The 20,931-nt window shown below is 41.4% G+C and overlaps 1 protein-coding gene across 1 annotated transcript in view; it reads right to left on the bottom strand.

The window, feature by feature from the left end:
* The window catches only part of LOC145350197 (extended synaptotagmin-3-like), a 98,877-nt gene that overhangs the window by 28,468 nt on the left and 49,478 nt on the right, over positions 1-20,931 (bottom strand). The window contains exons 7-12 of the mRNA XM_080199259.1: positions 18,089-18,144; positions 8,774-8,894; positions 5,698-5,874; positions 5,441-5,523; positions 4,723-4,771; positions 1,595-1,684 (exon numbers count right to left, since the gene is read on the bottom strand). Coding sequence (XP_080055385.1) covers positions 1,595-1,684; positions 4,723-4,771; positions 5,441-5,523; positions 5,698-5,874; positions 8,774-8,894; positions 18,089-18,144 — 576 coding nt within the window. The remainder of the gene's footprint in view (positions 1-1,594; positions 1,685-4,722; positions 4,772-5,440; positions 5,524-5,697; positions 5,875-8,773; positions 8,895-18,088; positions 18,145-20,931) is intronic.

Consider the following 20,931-nt stretch of genomic DNA (forward strand, 5'->3'; position numbering starts at 1 on the left):
TGCTTTGTCTGTCTTGTGTGCAAGAAACAACACTTTTCACTGTAAGCCAATACATGTGACAGTAATAAGTCAAATCATTGTAGAGTTGCCAGTTTTTCAATCCCCCCAGGAATAGCACTGTAGTGATTGGGAAAACACAGTAAGAAGTCTCACAACACCAGGTTAATGTCCAACAGGTTTATTTGATAGCAAAACCCGTTGGACTTTAACCTGATGTTGTGAGACTCCTTACTGGGTTTGCCCCGGTCCAAAGCTGGCATCTCCATATTTTGGTTGGGAAAGACACTGCAGGGAGCGGCCTGGCACTTAATTCAGGAAACTGGAGAAAAAAAGTGTCAGGGATCCAGGTGGGGAAGGTGAGGAATGCCTGGGGATGTCAAGACAGGGCAACTGGAAAATACTGCGGCAGGAACATAGGAAGGCCAAGAAGCCACTGGGTCTTAATGGGAGGGTGCTCTCATTCACCAGGGGGCTTCAGATGTTATGTAATCCCTCTGCAACAAAACCCTCCCCCCACATTCCCCAACAAATTCTCCCCCACCTTCCCACTTGAAATCATATTCTCTTCATTTCTGCCATTTTCACCTCCAGAGCTATCACTTGCCCACCAACCCAAAATTTGAGATTGGTCAGGAAACAACCATTAGGTGGCCATTTAACAACCTTAATTAAGGCAAGGGTGGATTTCCTGTCCCAGTCCCTGCCCACTCCAGCATAAAATCACTGAAGTCAGGGAATCCCATCCATGCAATTTCATACTCACCAGCCCTGCCTTAGAACCCATCATGTGGGACAGTGGCTGTAAAATTCTGGTCATGGCCTTGTTTCTTTAATGTTTGAAGTTTGAAACTGAATTGTATATTTACATTACTCAATTTCCATCTAACTGATCACATTTTGTAATTTTATTATGAATTTAACATTGAAAAATTACAATTCTAAGTCTCAGTATTTACAAATCACGCAGCAATATTTGAAGAGTGGGAATGCTGTTTGTTTTTCAGGGATATTAGTAAATCTCAGTGAGATGGGATGTATGCTGTTTTATAACATTTGGGTGTTATTAAGGAAGGGCAACAGGAAAAAGGCAACAGGAAAATAGTAAAAACAACAACTAAAGAAAGTGTGTGAAATGATGGTGGGGATAATAATGAGGGCGCCTCTCAGAAAATTATAAAATTCTAACAGGGTTAGACAGGGTAGATTTAGATATAATGTTCCTAAATGTGGGTGAATCCAAAACATGGGGTCATAGTTTGAGGATAAATGTTTTAGAACTGAGGTGAAGAGCATGTGAACGCGTGGAATTCATTACCACGAAAAGCAGTGAGGCCAAAACGTTGTCTGATTTCAAGAAGAAATTAGATATAGCTCTTGGAGCCAAAAGGGATCAAGGGATATGGGGTGGAAGATGGTGGTGGTGGTGGGAGGAGGTGTGAGGATATTGAATGAAATGATCAGCCATGATCAAAATGAATGGCAGACAAGGCATGAAGGGCCAAATGGCCTACTCCTGCTTCTAGTTTCTATGTTATCATTTTGTACTGACAATTTGCTATTGCGTCATTTTACATCCACACCGTGCAAAACATACCATAGGTTCTTTTTCTAAGTCAGTGACCAAAGACAGCCATTCAAGCTTTAGTTGTACTTTTCCATGGTCCACATCATTCAGAGGAAACCACTGTGTAACAGACAGAATGTTTGAAGTAAATCAATGGCAACAGGATACAGTATTATGAAACTTAGGGATGGCATACAATGAATCTGCATTAAAGATAGAGCAACTTGCATTCATGGGATCAAAGATCTGATCTTTGAACCAACATATCAGCACAATTGGAGGTAAATGTTTCTCTTTGGGAAGTTTCTGAGGAAATTAATGAATTTTTCTTCTTTACAAGTAATGAAGAGAAGTTAGTTTTACAATATTTTATAGTGTCAAATGATTCACGCACAGGTTTTAAATGTCATTATGATTCTAAAAGACTCTTTTGCTTCCATTTCCATAGATCTAAATTCTAGAAAACTGACATAAGAGATTTCCAATCATTTAACAGACATAATATTAACCACTCTGTCAAGTTGCTCCACATGTTTCTCTTATTTCACCAGCTTAAAGTTGCTCCCTCACATGCTTGCCAATGGTCAATGCCACAGAAAAAAACACAATCACATTGAAACCTGGCAATACACTTTTTGAGTGAGTTTACCGATAGCCAATGCAACCAATAAATACTTGAAGCATAAGGAGCCAATCAGCCCATCCAGCCTGCTCCGTCATTCAGATTAGTCTGATTGTGGTCTTAACTCCACTCTCCTGCCTGTGCCCCATAACCTTCAAGTCCTTAATTGATCAAAGATATGTCTAATTTAGGCTTGAGTATATTCAATGATGCAGCTTCCATTGGGCTTGATGGAAGAGAATTTAACATACTAACAATCCTCAGAAGAAATTCGTCCTCATCTCTGTCTTAAATAGGCGACTCTTAATTTTTAAACTGTGCACGCTAGTTCCAGATTCTCTCATGACAGGAACCAGTTTCTAGTGATCAATTCCCACATAATCTTAAATATTTCAATAAGGTCACCTCTTGTTCTTCCAAACTCCAATGTGCATAGGCCCCATCTTTCTTCATTAGAGAATCCCTTATGCCCTGGAATCAGCCTACAGAACAGTCTCGGAACTGTTTCCAATGCAAATAAGGAGACCAAAACTGTCAGAATGCTCCAGGTGAAACCAATGCCCTGTATAGTTGTTGTAAGGCTACCCTACTTTAATACTTCAATTCTCTTGCAATAAAGGCCAACATTCCATTTGTCTTCCTCAATACTTTCTACACCTGATTGTTAACATTTTCTGATTTGTGTACAAGGGCACCCAGATCCCTCCATATGGTAGCACTCTGCAGCCTCTCTGTTTAAATGTTATTTGTTTTTTCTATTCTTCCGGCCAAAGTGGACAACCTCACATTTTCTCACAATACATCCCAATTGTCTTCCCACTCAGTTAAACTTGAGTGCAGCATTTAGTACCTTGTAAATGCCTGCAACACTTCTGCACAACACAGTTGGCTGGCACAATGACAGTTGTTAGCACTGCTGCCTCACAGCAACAAGGACCCGGGTTCCTCACAGCGCCAGGGACCCAGGTTCAATTCCAGCCTCAGGTGACTCTGTGTGGAGTTTGCATGCTCTCCAATTGTCTGTTTGTGTTTCCCCCAGGTGCTCTGGTTTCCTCCCACAATCCAAAGATGTGCAGGTTAGATAGATTGGCCATGCTAAAATTGCCTCTTAGTGTCAAAGGGAGTAGCAGGGTAAATACATGGGGAGTTATGATGATAGGGCCTGGGGGGGAGGGGAATTATTGTCCACAGAGGCTTGATGGGCTGAACGGCCTATTTCGATAATTCTACAAATTCATTGCATTGCCCAGAATTTTGGACTATACACAAGTTAAAAAATATTTTAAAAAATATATCAAAGAAACACTTTGGTTATGTAGAGGGCAAAGATCCACACATCTGGGGGGTGATTCTCCCATCTCGATACTTTTTTAGTGCAGCAGGCTGGGAGAATCGTGTGTGGGTGGATTCACAGGATTCTTCCCGCTGGATATTTGGCAAGGTCGGGATCACTCTGGAAACCGGCGGGAATAGCAGGTAGGTGATTTTAATCTATTTTTAATATCATTTTGATGTCATTAGCGGACCCGGGACTGAAGTCTGTGGGCCCACTAGCATCTCCCACCCTGTCAGTGCAATATCACTCGGGTGGGGTTCCAACAAGATCTCCGCATTCAGGGAACTAGCAGGAGACCCCGCTAGAGTGAAGGGGGGGGGAAGCAATTAGGGCCCCGCAGGGGGTCAGGCAGTAGGGAGTGGTGCCCCCTCGTACCCTGGGGGATCCCGCTGCCTCTTTGCACTGGGATCAATCGGGATTGAAGGGAGGCCAGCAATGAAGACGGGCTGGGGGGTGGGGGAAGAGCGGGGAGAGGTGTGGTCTCATGGGGAGGTCTACCTCCCGCAAGAGGGAGGTTCTGGAAATCAGGGCACTCCTGGACGTGGTGTGGGTCAGGGCTGGCCCAGGAACGCTCGTGGGGGGGCGCGATTGGGCTGCGGGAGTGTCAGGGAGAGTGGCACTGTGAGAGTCCTGGGCTGGCCAGCAACCAAGGACGACAGTTCGGGGCCACTTCACACGCGCAGAGGCCTCAAACTGTCCGGCGTGAATAAGCCCTGGCCCCACCCCCCCCAACGAGCTTTTAATGATATTCCTGATTGTGACCTCTGCATTGCACAGAGTGTGGGAGATTCTAGTGTGACCTCCTACTGAAAAACAAAAATCACGATTTACACCAGAATTCAGCACTTAGAACTTTTTTGGGATAATTCCCCCAATTCCTTTCCAGGTCTAAAATTAGAACAGTATAAATCAACCTTCAGTCACAAAATTGAACTTTTATCTCATACTAGGGTATTCACAAGATAATTATAAAAATATCACAATTGGACTGTATCACAATCACTTAAGGGAAGTGAAAGTTTGGCCTGTTCTGCTTATCTACTCAAAAGATGTTAATTTTTTTTAGTGGGAGCTATTTTCAAAAACCAAATACGAGTACTTAATGGAAGGGTAAGCACCTTATTTTGGATCAGCTAGCTGCTGTAAACTGATTCTATCTAAAGTGTACCATCAAAGCTGCAGTTCTCCTCAAGTACTTACCTCATCCACAACTCTGTCTTTCCTCACTTCTCCAAGGTCTATAACGAGGCTGTACATCAAACAAGAATTGTTACAAGTAAAGATATATGCAGATTAATACTACAAACCTTTGCACAAACTTCAGTTTACATTGACATCATATTATATGCTTTGACTTGGTAGAATAGCAATAACTCAATGCCTAGAGAATTTAGTGAGATTGTTAAATTGTCTAGTGTAGTAGTAAGTTATAAACAGTGTGAAAAGTTCCAGTTTTTATTCCTAGTTTATCCTGAGTTCAGGTTTGATTCCTACTTTGCTCTGAGTCAGCAAATATCAGCTAAGCCAATAAATAGGGATTCTACACTGAGTCTGCTGATCGTTACCTATTGGTTCCATACACTGCATCTGTGAATTTATATGTGAATGGATGTCAGGCAAGGACAGAATGTGCAATTACTAGCATTCACTTTCAAGGCTTATTCATTAAAAGAGGGAAATGATTGATTCCCTAAAAACTGTGCATCATTCTTCAGGATTCTCAAGGGAAAAGGCTGAGGTGATGGCAATGGGAGAGGCACTGATGACAGCGCTGTGGAACCCTCAGGAAATCTTAGGCCAGCCTGTCTCTCACTTTAGAAAGGCACCAGCAGACTGGCAATGCCCCTGAAATCATTAATGCTTCCAGAGAGAACTGAAAAAACAACTTTGTGAAATATTGTGTGGAGCTACACCTGACCTGCCAAGGAAGTCATCCTTATCTGGGTCTTCGTCAAAAAGTTCCATCTCCAAATCTTGACCAGGGGCCTCATGAACTACAGCCTAAAAAAAAGAAAAGCAGCAAAAGTTTTGAGAATCATTCACTCTTCCTCAAGAACTTTGAATTTGAATACTCCAGAGTCAAAATAAAAATAAAACCATCAAAACACAGCAATGTGTTAGGGTTTGAGGATGTCGGGCATGGAAGGAAAGGTTGTAAATTTTAGAAAAACTTACCTCATAGATTTCATACCATTCAGGATTTAAATTTCCTTTGATTGTTTTGCTGCGAAAGGTCTGTGTGCCAACTCGGATTAGAGCATATGGATCAGACTTCCCTTGGACCATGCCCATGAGATATGTGTCCTTCCTTATCAAATCCGCAGCTTTATTTAAATAAATTCTCACCACACCCTGCAAAATATTAAAAAGTGATTTCCAACATTACAATACAAAATATTATACGCAGCCTTACTTAGATAAATTCCCCCCAAAACCCTGCAAAATTTTAAAGGTGGCTTCCGATATTACTATAGAAAATATTATTCTGCAGCCTTACTTAGATAAAATTCCCACCACAACCCTGCAAAATTTTAAAGGTTGCTTCTGATATTACTATAGAAAATATTATTCTGCAGCCTCACTTAGATAAATTCCCACCACAACCCTGCAAAATACTGAAGGTGATTTCCAACATTGCTACACAAAATATTACTCAGATGCAAATCATTTTTCTTCTATTGCAGAAATTACTCATGCATGTATTAAACATGCTCAAGTCTCTCCAATCATTGGTGCTGCTGTAAATTGGATATGTTGTCCTGATATTTGCACCTAAACACTTTTGAGCGAAGTGAAATCACACTGTATTGTAGTTACTGTTCAAAATAGTTTCCACATCCTGACCTGAAAGCAATACTGCGGAACCATTTTTTCAAGCGAAAGCTCATGTCAACGAGCTTTATGTTGACGATATTTCAAAGTTAGGCTTTGTTAAGGATGTTGCATGTTCATGACTTCTGTAACAACTTTTATTCCTATTCTGCACTACTTACAGGAGTGCTTGAAATGCCTTCGTGGTGCATGATTAAAAGGTACAATGTCTATAATTTAAAGAAAAAGTATTGGAAAATGTTTTGCAATGCCTTGCTTAGATGAAGCAGTTTGCTTCTGAGTTTCTGCATTATGGAGAAGCTTAAAAATCAGTAAATTACATTGACGGTGAAGATGTATCCCAAGGAACTGCTTCCTATCATTTCTACTTGCGAGAAACTCTAGACGTCGGTGATTGAAAGTTAATTGCAATTTCCAAAAACTCAAAGTAAGACATTTAGCTAATCGAGTGGCGGATGCATCAAGAAATTACTGCTCAAAGTTTAGACGTGCAGTGCCTGCTATTTTTGGTTGCCATTCTGCAAAACAGAAATAAGCGGAGGGGGAGAAGGGCAGCAGGAAGCAGTATCCACCCAAGGTGTCTAGACAGCGATTCCTTTACCCCAACCAAAACAAAACATAATGTCTCAGTTTCACTAAGGATGTAATCACTGAATATTCCACCTCATGCAGGCAGCCTTATAGTGGAGCTATGAACTTCTTTTCAGGGAACCTTTCCAAAATCTTACTGTTTGCTGTTCATTGTTATATAAAGGCAGGTTCCTGACTCACTTTTTAAATAGAAGGCCTTGCACGCTTCAGTCTGAGCTTTCACTGCACCCAAACATTGAATGACGTCTGCCTGTGGTGCACTGGCATTGACTATTAGATATTGCAGCATGGTTCATACTTCACAAGTGTTCACATGGGATTGGCCACCACTTCTATGCTGGAAATGATGGATTCCAAGCTCTGTGCAAAGTTGGTGCCACACTCCTCCACACCTCAACAGTGATCACAAGCTCTCTGACAGACCTGCCAATTGAGAGTCAAATGTTTATGTATTTTGTACTTAGCAGTGGAGTCCTTAGGTCAATTCTCTGAAGTAGAAGCTCTGTTTCTCCTTGCCTTCTAGTGAACTGGTGCATTCACTACCTCCTTGCCCTACCCTCAGGTGAAACATGCCTGGTGCCTCACAATGAGCCATCCTCTAAAGTGTGCAGTGTCAGGATCTGAGCTCCACCCAGGACCTCAGGGCTGCAGTACTTGCATTGACCACAACTGATATCTGGCTCCACTGCCTCTCCGGGGGCTTCCACCTGTCCATCTCTTGCACCACAATCTATAATGCTGCATAGAAGCAATTCAGAGCAGATTTACCAAGCTATAGCAGAATTGGTAGATTGTCTAATGAGGAAAGGTTGGACAGGTAAGCTTGCATCTGCTGAATTATAGAAAAGAAAGAAGCAACTTGATTGAAATATTTAAGATCCTGAGAGATCTCGACAGGAATGGACAGGGAGAGGATGTTTCCTCTTGCGAGAGAATCTGGAATTTGGGGTCACTGTTTAAAAATAAGGGGTTACCCATTTATAACAGAGATGAGCGAATTTTTTTCACTCAGAGGGTCGTGGGTCTTTAGAACTCTCTTCCTGAACAGAGTCTTTGAATATTTTTAAGGCAGAGTGGGATAGATTGTTGGGCACCTAAGGGGTAAAGAGTTAGAGTGTAGGCAGGGTACAGGCTTGAGTTTATTAGCAGATCAGGCCATGATCTTACTGAATGGCGGAGCAGGCTTGAGGGGCTGAATGGCCTATTCCTGTTCCTTGTTTGTAAGTGAAAACCTTAGTGCTCAATCCTCTGTTGTACCATTAGACACTTCTTCTCGGTTCGACTCTATTCGTAGCAACAGCTCTGGTCAGAATGTTTCTGTCCTTTAAGACGCGCAGGATGACCAAGTTGGGTGGCTAGCTTTAAGTGGTTCCAGCCTCACAGAAACCTGGGCCCCCTGCTGAGGAATGCAGCCACTCAACAGCACATTTAGCGGTGGCTACGCATAGCTATCATATACATGGGCAGGCAGCACACAATTTCTTTGCTTTTCGCATCTGCAGGAAAGCCATGCATTTACCAGATATCACGATCCCTGCACACATTTCAGGGTTTCTCTAACTTGCCCCAGCCTGTCCTTGACTATGTTCAAGAAGTTCACTTATTTCAAATGAATATCCACAAATATCAAAAATATTCAATTCTGCCTATGGGGCTGGGATGGGGGAACTCATTCACTCAGCAACCTATCCAACCCAGTAAAAAGAAGCAAATGCCAAGTAGTTTATAAAAGATTCAGAAATATTTCAAATCTTCAATGTATCAAATTGATAAAGTACAGGGATTAAAAGACTATTCGGAACATGCACTTGTCAAAATAGCTACTTACGTGTGGTATAGGAAACCTCAGCTGAGAAACATTGACATCATTAATCAGTGGGCAGGTGAACCTATTGGGCAAGACCATGTATGAAGCAATCGTGTCAAGAATCTTTGTGTCTGACAATTCACTGAAAAGAAGAAAAAAGTTGTTTAGATTTAGGAAAATAGAAAAAAAACCAGTGCCCAACATTGTGCTTTGTCTTAGTGTTCTTATCAGAACAACCAGTGAGCAATAAACCTCCTTTACATTGGCCATGGTGAAAAAAATCGTCAATTTTAATTTATTGAAGAGAGAATATTCACTATTCATAATAATGTTAAACTAGGATCAACCTGAAATACAAACAGAAGATCCTGGAAATAAACATAGGCCAGAACTGCAAACTCCCCCCAACCCGCCAATGGATTCTAAGGCAGGGTGGGATACACATGTAAAATTACAATCACAGGATTCCCTTCGAGATGCTGTTGACTCTGACCTGATCCTGATTTTATGCAGAAAGAGCACGGCCTCAGAGGGGAAGCCTGCCTTTGCCCAATTTATGCCCTTAAAGTGCCACTTCAGGGCCTTTTCTGACCCAGCCTCAATCGGGCGGGAGATAGATTGGAGGCTGGGGAAGTCAAAATTGAATGGAGTCCAATCTTGGGGTAGGAGTTGAGATTGGGGGTGGGGCGGTGGGGTTGTCTCCATCAGAAGCCCCCATGACCTCCAGACCTCTCTCCCACTCTCCATCCTAACCCCCAAAAGCAGCTCTCTTATACCCACCCCCCACATAAGCTTCCAGGCATTCTTGACCACCCTGCCCCTCAAACCCCTTCCATTAAGTCCTGCCACTTACTTTTCCTCAATTCCCAGCATTTAATTCCAGACAGCTGGCTGCTGCGCATTCTTTGGCCACCACACGGCTGCCCTGGAGTGACTAGACAGCTGCCAGCCAATCTGATTGGCTGTCATCTCTCCAACCTGGATTTCCTCCCAGTGATGGGTGGAAATCCTGCCTTCTGCCAATCAACGTTCATTACTGAGATGGCTTCAGGCCAGCTGGAGTTAGCGGGCATACGTTTCCTGCCAACTCTTCAGGTGGCAGGGACTTGAAAATTCTTGCAAAACAGCCTTTTTCAGCAATTGCAAAGAGAAAACATTTTGAGTCAAGATTGTTGATTAGATTGTTATAAAGAAACAAACTGAACACGTCTTTGCCCTTCAAGAAAATTAGTGATGGGCAACATATGCTGTTTTTAAAAACATGCATTTCTAATGATTTCTGTTTAATTTTGGATCTGCATTTACAGTTTTATTTCCTGCCTCAGCCACTTCCTCCCCTTCTACTAATTCATTGGGCCAGAACTGCCACGAAGGTTCAAAACTGCACTAACCCTGAACTCACATCTTTCTCCAGTTTTGCTCCTATCTCCCCTCAGTGCTCATCTTGTCCACAAGATCCAACTCTTGCTCTCTTGAACCTACTCCAACTAAGCTACTGACAGTCCAGCATTATTTCCCAGCTTTCATATTAGCTGATACTGTTCTGGTTGTCTCTTTTCAGATACTTCCCTTTCTATTTCAAATCTGCCATCAGCACCTCAAAAAAAAAACTAACCCCTTGACTCATTCATCCTCACAAAATATCATCTCAGCTCCATCTTGCCTTTCCTGTCCACAATCCTTCAACATTTTGTCACCTCTTAAATCTGTGGACATCTTTCCCACAACTCCATGTTTGAATCATTCCAATCAGGTTTCCACCCTTGCCACTATACCAAAACGACTCTTCAACAAATTCAAAAAAGTGATTAATCATGTAACTGTGACAAAGAACCTCATTTGAATCAACCAACATCTCATTATTGGGTCTATACTCCAGAAACCATCCTCTCTGTCAAAAAATCCATCCATGGCAGTGTGGTGTCATAATGGCTCAAATCATGACTGGTTTCAAAAGGTGTGCACCTGGTAACCACCCCCACCCCTCAATTCCCCTCTGTCTCTGAGAGAAGCTTAGAGATGAGTGGAGGGCTCAAGGTGGGCATCACATGATAAGGGGGCTGACTTATAAGTAGCAGCTCTGACTGGGAACAGCCAGCCTTTGAATTAGGGGCCACCGGGGCGGAAGGGCTCTGGGAAATTGAGGCACTAGGGTGGTAAGACCCAAGGGTACTGAGGCGAAAGGATTCCAGGGTAGCTGTCTGTAAACTCAATGACACTTTTACCTCCCACCAACAACATTCGCCAATTTCTGGGAAAATCCCATCTGGACTGTCTTTTAAATTCTTGCTATTGAAAAAGGTTCCTCCAGACTGGCACAAGTTCCCTCCAATTATGGTGATTTGCAACTCTCTGCATATCTTTACGTCACCAGAAATTGTGATGCATTAGCGAGGCAAAAACAGGACACTCACAACTGTCAAGAAATTGCTGAATTTTCACCATAAACACAAAGGAAACTTGCTGCATGAAGTTACAGTTGTTATGTCAATCGCAAGGGCCTAGTTGATGGGCTTATTTCTGTTCCTGAAGGACCACTCATTCCTTTGATTTTCCCTCTCTCTCAGTCCATCTTTCTGTCTCTATTTCTGTATTGGAATCATCCTATTTCCGCCTCCATCTATTTCTTTAACCATCTTTAGACCTATTTTGGTTAAGGCGAAAGGACTACTGCCCTCATTACTCAACAAGATCCACAGATGTTCTGTTGTCCAAAGCGTGGCTTTATCCATTCACCCTTTCAGCAATTTATGACACAAAAATGATTGATGAGGAACAAATTCAATTCCTACTGCTTGCTGCAAAATGCCCCTTTATAGCAAACTCTGGCCTGCTACATGTTAATTATACTCTATTTCACAATGGCCTCTTTCCATATAAATGTACCTCTGAACACCTGATTCAGCAACAATGTGTCTCTTGTTTGACTTATCAAAAAAAACCAGCTTGCATTTATACAGCACCATGACCTTAGGCCATCCCAAAGCACTTTGCAGCCAATAAGGGTACTTTTTATTTTAAAATGTTGTAATGTAGGAAACATGGCCACCAATTTGTGCACAACAAGATCCTACAAGCAACAATTCATGATGACCGAATAATCTGTTTCTTTTTTTTTAAGAAAGTGGTGTTAGTTAAGCAATAAGTATTGGCCAGGACATGTGAAGAACATCTGCGCTATTCTTCAAAGCTACAATGGAATCTTTTGCTTCCAACCGAAAGGGTAGATGAGATCCAGGTTTAACATCACACCCAAAAGTCAAAGCAGAACTTAGAAATCTTCAATCAACTAAGTATGAATGGCCGTTCAATAGCAGTTGTTCCTATAGCAACTGTTTTACTGAGAAGAACGTCAAAAATGCATTGACAATACCCAATTCCATTCCAGCGTTCAATTATCACGTGATATTCTTGAAGGGGAATAGAGCATTTTTCATTTCAATCAGATGGTGGCAGCATTTAGGTTCAGTGTAGCAAGCGCCATCTCAACTTTGTAGCAACAGGGTAGCTTCACTCCAACTTCAGAAGAGCATCACAGGTTTCCCATTTCTTACAGTAGTTAACATTTTTGTCTTGCCTTATGGCACTGTCAATTAGCACCAAACATGGGCAAATTTCCACTGTGCATTGAAACTGCTCTATACCATTTAGAGGATTTTCATACCACATGGATGGAACGAACTTTTGTGTCATTGGTCTGAGTTGGACTCAGTTAAGGGTTCAAGCAACAATGTGACCTACTAAAAACTGAATATTAAGGAAACCTGGTGGGATCTCAGACAAGAGTTTTAAACAACTCCAAATATTCTAATTTGGAAACGAAAGAAATAAACCAAGTAACCAAGATGGCCACTCAGCTCCTATCTATAGCAAGACAATTTGGTGGCACAGTGATTTGCACTGCTGCCTCACAGCGCCAGGGACCCAGGTTCGATTCCCACCTTAGGTCACTGCCTACGTGGAATTTGCAGGTTCCCCCCATGTCTCTGCGGGTTTTCTCTGGGTGCTTTGGTTCCCTCTCATGGTCCAAAAGACATGCTGGTTAGGTTCACCGGCCATGCTAAATTCTCCCTCAGTGTAGCCAAACAGGCGTTGGAGTGTGGCGACTAGGGAATTTTCACAGTAACTTCACTGCAGTGTTAATGTAAGCCTACTTGTGACCTAATAAATAAACTTTAAATTTTAGTTTTTAGTGAGCATTTAACAGCATTACACAAGCTGAAGAGAGATGGAACTGTGTAACTGGCTTGACCTCATTATTACTCTTGTTACCATTTCAGCTATCTCTTGCTTCAGTAAGCATATATAAAAAGTGAGATTGTTAAAAAAATGCAATTTTACTGCTTGCAAATTAGATCACCTTTGCTTTCATAATCTGTGATTGATCAGTCAAATAACTTCACTGTGAAGTATTGTCCTAGATTCACGATCTGATACAAGCTGGCTGCAGTCAGCTCACTGATGGATGGATTCAGATTCATTTAACTCAAGTCAGGCACAGCGTGAAACTTTCAAAACGCATCACGTCAGCTACTAGTATTTTGTACATTGCTGAATTTAAAATAACGTTCCCCTCGTTACCTTAACATCATTAAATTTTCATAAAATTAAATTGTAAACAGTGGTGTCTCTGCAGAATATTAGGCAAAAGCAGAGAAACTTGATGAATACCACATAACGAGCCATTATGTATATTTTAATGACCTAGGTTTCAAATTTCATAGCACTCTTCATATTACTTTATATTCTAATAAGCCCTGTTACTTGTTTGTTTAATGTCAGGCAATTTATCAAACTGAACAGGAGTGGAATAATAAATAAGGAAGAAGCAAAGTACCACAGTACAATGGTGCAACGTCCAAGTCTGGTTTTCCAACAACATTGCGGCATTAGATTGTCACCCCAATTTCAATGACTAGATACCATAGGATAGCTTTTGGGAACTGGTTTTTGGGCACAATTCGTCCAACATCAGAGTTACTCACACAACAGTTCACAGAACTACAAGCACAATTTATCTTCAGCATCAGTTTAAAGTTTATTTATTAGTACCAAAAATAAGCTTACATTAACACCGCAATGAGGTTACTGTGAAAATCCTGTAGTTGCCACACTCTGGCATCTGTTTGGGTACATTAAGGGAGAATTTAGCATGGCCAATGCACCTAACCAGCATGTTTTTCGGACTCTGGGAGGAAACCAGAGCACTCGGAGGAAACCCCCACAAACATGGGGAGAATGTGCAGACTCCTCACAGACAGTGATCCAAGCCGGGAGTCGAACACAGGCCCCTGTCACTTGAGGCAGCAGTGCTAACCACTGTGTCACTGTGCCGACCCCATCAAAGGTACCACAAATCTTTTGCGCTGCTTGAAAGGCACTGTGCTAGAAGCTGGCCCTGGCCAGAAAGCCCCACAGGGCGAATTATTCTTCACTGGGAGTTTCCACTAATTGCACTTGTTTGGAGGCTTTCAAGGAAGTTCTAAAAATTATCTTGGGCCTTATGAGCACTAAGACATTTATAGACACATTTTAAAAGCCTTCCAATCTGATTTTTGATTTGCTGAGGAACTGATAACTTCACACCAATATATCTAGCAAACATTTATGTTCATGTTTTTAAATACCATTTTCAAAATTAAAAATATGGCCCCATTGGTGTAATAGATTGACAATGTGATTAAATCATAGTTATTTTTAATCTGTATTAATAAAGCAGCACCAAATAACCATTCTTGAATACATCAAGGAATACTTTTTTTCTAGCAATTTGTTTTTAAAAAACAGATGGACTACCTGTGGTGGGGACTCATGGCAGATCTTGCATTCAGCAAGTGAGTTTGAGCAAGGCTCAAGGGAAAACATTTACAATTCTGGCTCAAACTTGGATGCAATTTGCATAGTCACTGACTATGTACAAAACACAAACTCTATCCCTGTATCTAATTATTCAACTGAGATGATAGAATCAGAAGGCATTATGGTGTGTGGAATAATGCCTTTGTTGAAATAATGGGCACGTGGACTCCATGCAAACACATTAATGTGTTCCCATGGTGCTACTAAACAGCACATTTTTATCCTTATTACAACATGTATTAACATGGCGCCTGAAATAAATGTGTTCTTTTGAAGACAGAACTGACCCACCGTGCCACAATCTCCACCAGGAGGCAGATTGTGAACCCAGTCAGAACGGGGGTTAAACCCCGTGCTGTTGGCTTTAACCTGATCCACACTAGTTATCCAGCTGACAGAGTCAACCAGCCCCTCTGAGGAATCTGGGTTGCTATGGCAGCATCACATTTTACATGCATGTTGTAGTCTGGAGCTATAGATAGTGAGGGTAGAAGCTTCAATTTCTTTCCATCACATGGCTGATCAGGAACTTCTCCCATTCTTACCTCCCATCATTGGCATGTGTTAGTGGGACTCACAAGTTGATACCTGCTTGGCCACGCAACACAAACATATTCCTTGGCCCTTAAGTCCTGGAGTGGGACTTGAACCCTGAGCTTCTGGCTCAACAGTAAGAATGCTATCCACTGCTCCAGAAGATCTCCTTCTCTCTCACATACTAGATCTGCTATTACCTTTGTTTTATTCATTCATTTGTGGGTGTCGGTTGCTGGCCAGCATTTATTACCCATCCCTAGTTGCCTGAGGGCAGTTGAGAGTCAAATCACATTGCTGTGGCTCTGGAGTCACATGTAGGCCAGACTGGGTAAGGATGGCAGATTTTCTTCCCTAAAGGACATTAGTGAACTACATGGTTTTTTTCCGACAATTGACAATGGTTTCATGGTCATCATTAGATTCTTAATTCCAAATTTTTTTTACTTAATTCAAATTGCACCATCTGCCATGGCAGGATTCCAACCCCTAGGTACTGAGAACATTAGCTAAGTTTCTGGATTAATAGTCTAGCAATAACACCATTTGGACATCGCCTTCCCAATTATTTACACTTCCCAGCCATCCACTGCATGTTGCTATGTTTTGATATTTGCTTGATGTAAGTTCTCCCAACATGTTACAAACAATAAGGTAAAAAGATATTTCTCCAAAGTATTAACTCCAATCAGTAGAACAAAACAATTACAACTTGATCTTACTCCCTCAGAACTTAGCATACTTATAGCTCAAACAACACAACAAATCCAACATGAACTAAACTGCATAGCTTTCCCAGGTATGATGTAAAATAGATCGCTGATTCATAACGAGCCCATTTTGCACTAGCAGCATGGACCAATTACACCGCTGTATGTAAGGACTATTCCATAAAGTACTGATACAAAAACTGTAACCAATCATCTGAGGCCCAAAACCTTGACAGCACAAAATTCAAGTTTCACCTGGAGGGAGATTCTGGTATCCCAATCATATTCCCTAAAAATATCAGGCAATCTGGCCTTGTTCCCACACATAACCTACGTCCTGGCCTCCAATTTCATAGCCACAAAGCTTCCATTTTAACACCAGTTCTTTTAGTTCAATATCATCACAAAAACACCAAACCTAAATGGATTTCATTAAAGTGAGTAAGTCCAGAAGACAGAGCAAGTGTGTTTGGATAAGCATCTGATAATAGGCCTTCAATACTGGTTATACAGTTCGTTGGGCAGGGATGCCTCCCACAGTGATTAATTAAACTCTAACCTGAGGGGATGTTTCCTTTGTGTACCATGTATAACTGAATCATAAACATGTTTATAAAAATTATATAAAATATAAGTTTGTTTTACACAGCAAAGTTTAAATCTCATCATCTCAAATAAAGTATCTGAGATTTAACCCAACATTATCGCAGTTACTTCAACCACTATTCAACCAATAGTGAATTTGTTCACTATTAATATAAAGTTACAAAAACTTTTGGGTTCTCTTTTTGCGTTACAATGTATTTGTTAATATTGAATTCTATCTTGTTAAGACTCCATTTAAGAAGGCAAGGTAGACAATGGTGAGCACTCTGCTTCACAGCTCCAGGGACCTGGGTTCGATTCCCGGCTTGGGTCACTGTCTGTGTGGAGTTTGCACATTCTCCTCGTATCTGCTTGGGTTTTCTCTGGGTGCTCCAGTTTCCTCCCACAGTCCAAAGATGTGTGGGTTAGGTTAATTGGCCATGCTAAAATTGCCCCTTAGTGTCCTGAAATGCGTAGGTTGGAGAGATTAGCAGGTAAATATGAAGGAATATGGGGGTATGGCCTGGGTGGGATTGTGGTCAGTGCAGACTCGATGGGCCAAATGGCCTCTTCCTGCACTGTAGGGTTTCTATGATTCTAAGACTTGCCATTGGACACATTTTAAATGTTGCAAGAGCATTATAAAGGGTTGATCTAATGGCCATAAAAAGTATATATAAATAGTATTTTACAAAAGATACTTCAATTTTATACTTAATTCATGGTGTTTTCATGCATGACTAGTGAAATATTATAAAATACAGTAACTGTCTCCTGTCATTAATATACTGATGCACAATTGTTTCTTGAAAGGACTGGGTTGGCACATGACTCTAGGTAGCTCACTCATTGATGGAGAATGCCAACCTGAGGCCATCCTTTACATTCAGAGCAATCTTTGAAGTCAAGAATTGAAAAATAAATTGAAAGGTGCTTTAATTTTAACTCTCCTGTGGAACGTGCAAACTTCACATGTCCTGGACCTGACATGAAGCAGGCTTTTGCTATTTGCAACATGTTCCTTCACTTTAATCAATATATACAGCACAATTATGTAGGAATATATTACAAGGAATACAATTCAATTGGTAGTGATGCAGCAAGCAAATCTTACACACAGTTGAATAGTGAGTATTTGGAAATCATATTACAACTATTTATCACACTATCTGATGCTCTTCAGTTATTGGGAAAATCCCCGGTTACCCTTGGCTAGGACAAGGAAGCAGGTTCATTACTTGACGTAGGCTCCGAATCTTGTACAAGGGAAAGAAAAGAGGTATATGTTCCTATATTCAAAAGCGTTAGTAAAATAGTAGATACAAGTATGCACATTTCTGAAAGGACCTACCCCACACTAAGTTGATCCTTCTCTACACCCTAGCTATGACTGTAACACTACATTCTGCACTCTTTTCTTTCCTTCTCTGCTTTGTCTGTATAGCTTGCAAGAAATAATACTTTTCACTGTATAATAAAATGTGACAATAAATCAAATCAAATCACTGTTTGCTAAAGTTACTGAACAGAGGAAAATATACTCAGGATTACCCAATTATTCATTATTCCTTTAATTCACTGTAAAGCCAATATCCTAATCAATTCTCACTTCCCAACCTATGAGAAAAGCTCAGAGTGAAATACTAACTTGAGTCCAGGGATATCGAGTAGGTTGGTTAGTCCTGTCCAGCTGATTTCCAGAACCTGATGAGAGAAAACAATTGCCTTAATTAGAAACACAGCAAGCAATGAGCTTGTTAACAAGAGGACCTCTGTCCCCCAACAATGAGGTATAATATTCAAATTACATTTTAATCTTCTTTTCATGTTTGGAAAATAACATTTGCTTGAAAGAATTGGTGCGGTTTTTAGGGCTGGTATGGAAGGCAGTCTCCTCCTTACATATGACATTGTGCAAGTTTACATGTCTAAGTTCATGTTGGACAAACAAGTCACACCAGTGTCTGGGTGCACTGCCTTGAAGCCTGCAAATATTTGTAGGCCACATTCATTCCTGATGTGGTGAAGTCTGATCTGGGTGACCACAATCAGATGCAGGGCCATTCCTGGAATTTCATTTTTGGAGTGGCTGGGATATCCTTGGATGGAGTGTGAGCATCCCTTTGAGTGAAGGCTGTAGTTTTCATAGAACCCTGGAGACTTCTGTCAGATCGCTCACTGGACATTTCTTAGCGATATTGATGCCAGCCCAGAGGTTGCAACAAAAAAGGTTTGTCCTTTATATCAAAGCCTGAATCCAGTTGCACAGCCCCAGAAGAATGGCATGTTTTTAGCTTCAAATTGGGTTGGTTCTGAAGATATTCATGGATTGATGGTCCTGGAATGGCTTCAGCGCAGTCACATTTAGTGATTTTGCTTCTATTGCAAGTCTGGAGATGGAACAGGGGAAGACAGTGGGGTAGTGGTATTATCACTGGACTAACAATCCACAAACCAGCGTAATGCTCTGGAAACCCGGGTTTAAATCCTACCATGGCAGATGGTAAAATTTGAATTCAATAAAATATCTTGAATTAAGAATCTACTGATGACCATGAAGCCATTGCCGTAAAAACCCATCTGGTTCACTAATGTCCTTTAGGGAAGGAAATCTGCTGCCCTTACCTGGTCTGGCCTACATGTAAATCCAGACCCACAATGTGGTTGACTCTCAAATGTCCTCTGAAATGGAGGACAGTTAGGGATGGGCAATACATGTTGACCCAGCCAGTGATGCTCACATCCCATACAAATAAATAAAATAAAAATCTGGGAGCTGCTTCACCTGCTCAACATCAACCTTCCAACCTTCAGGGAATGCTGTTGCTTCTAGGCTGCCCTTCAATCTCAGGTCACCTCAACTGAGGAAGCTCATTGTGAAATCTGGAAGGAATTCTACAAGACCATTTCATCAATTCCACGGGCTTTCTTCTCCCTTCACCCAGAGATGGCATTAACAGAAAACAATAGTTTGTCTTCAAACTAGCCACAAAAATCATACACTAGATTTATTAAGATTTATAATTAGCTCAGGCCAACATTCCCTGCTCACTCAGATGTTTTGCTGTAGTTATACAAGGCCTTGGTGAGGCCACACCTTGAGTATTGTGTGACGTTTTGGTCGCCTAGTGCGAGGAAGAACATTTTTGCTATTGAGGGAGTCCAGCAAAGTTCACCAGACTGATATTTTAAAATTCATTCATGGGACATGGATGTCACTGGCTGGCCAGCATTTATTGCCCATCCGTAGTTGCCTTTGAGGTGATGAGCTGCCTTCTTGAATCGCTGCAGTCCTGTGCTGTGGGTTGACCCATAATGTTGTTCGGAAGGGACCTCCCTCTCTCACCCCAAACCCTTTCTCAAATTATGAAGTTATTACTAATTTCCTCTTACTATCCTTTCTCACCAGTTACAACAGCTCCTTTTTAAACTTCTCTCCATTGGTCACTGTTCTAAAGTAAAGAGGTGAGAAGAATTTTTTTTCTGAGATGCTGGAACCCTCTTCCTCAAAAGGCAACGGAAGCAGAGTGTTTGAATATTTTTAAGGCGGAGCTGGATAGATTCTTAATTAACAAGGGGTTGAAAGGTTATTGGGGCTAGGCAGGAATGCCGGGTTGAGGTTGCTGAATGGCAGAGCAAGCTTGAGGGGCAGAGTGGTCTACTCCTGCTCCTAATTCATACGTTTGTACATTTGACCATATGGTTCACAAAGGTAACGCTTTACATTCAGACAGACAAATATGGGCACATCACTGCTACCTGCAGAACTGGAAATCAGAACCAACATCAAAAACATAACTATGACTGGAATTAACTGGAGACAAAATGACAACTGCAATGGGAATGAAAGCTAATTATTATAGCAATAACACAATCAGTTAGTGGCTCTGGGATTATAATGAAACATTAAGTAAAAGGAATGTAGATTACGTAACTAGAATTTGTTCCTGAAAGGGCATCAATGACAAAATATCCCATGTTTGTGAAGCAATCTTAGGCAGAAAAATATCGCCCGTTCTTTACTGAAGAGAAAAATGAAAAGGACAAACATGCCAAGCAAGTATGGGAAGAGATTGAGAGATGAAAGGAATTCTGATCAAAGAGACAGAATGCGAGGCAGTTTTCAAAAAAGAGGAAAATACACACTAATGATTTGGATGAAAGAATTGAATGCAATATCTCCAAATTTGCTGACTACACTATGCTGGGTGACAGTGTGTTGCTGTGAGGAGGTTGCCAAGTGGCTGCAGGATGACTTGGACAGGCCGACTGAGTGGGCAAATAAAATATAATGTTGATCTTTGTGAGGTTATCCGTTTTGTGGCAAAAACAGGGAAGAAGATTGGTGACAGTTTAGGAAAAGGGGAAGTGCAACATGCCCTGGGTGTCACGGTGGGATCGTCGCTGAAGGCTGGCATGCAGGTACAGAAGGTGGTCAGGAAAGCTAATGTCGTGTTCATCTTCATAGCAAGAGGATTTGAGTAGGAGTAG

This window comes from Carcharhinus amblyrhynchos, chromosome 11, assembly GCF_965287045.1.
Source record: "Carcharhinus amblyrhynchos chromosome 11, sCarAmb.v2.hapA, whole genome shotgun sequence".
Taxonomy (NCBI): Eukaryota; Metazoa; Chordata; class Chondrichthyes; order Carcharhiniformes; family Carcharhinidae; genus Carcharhinus; species Carcharhinus amblyrhynchos.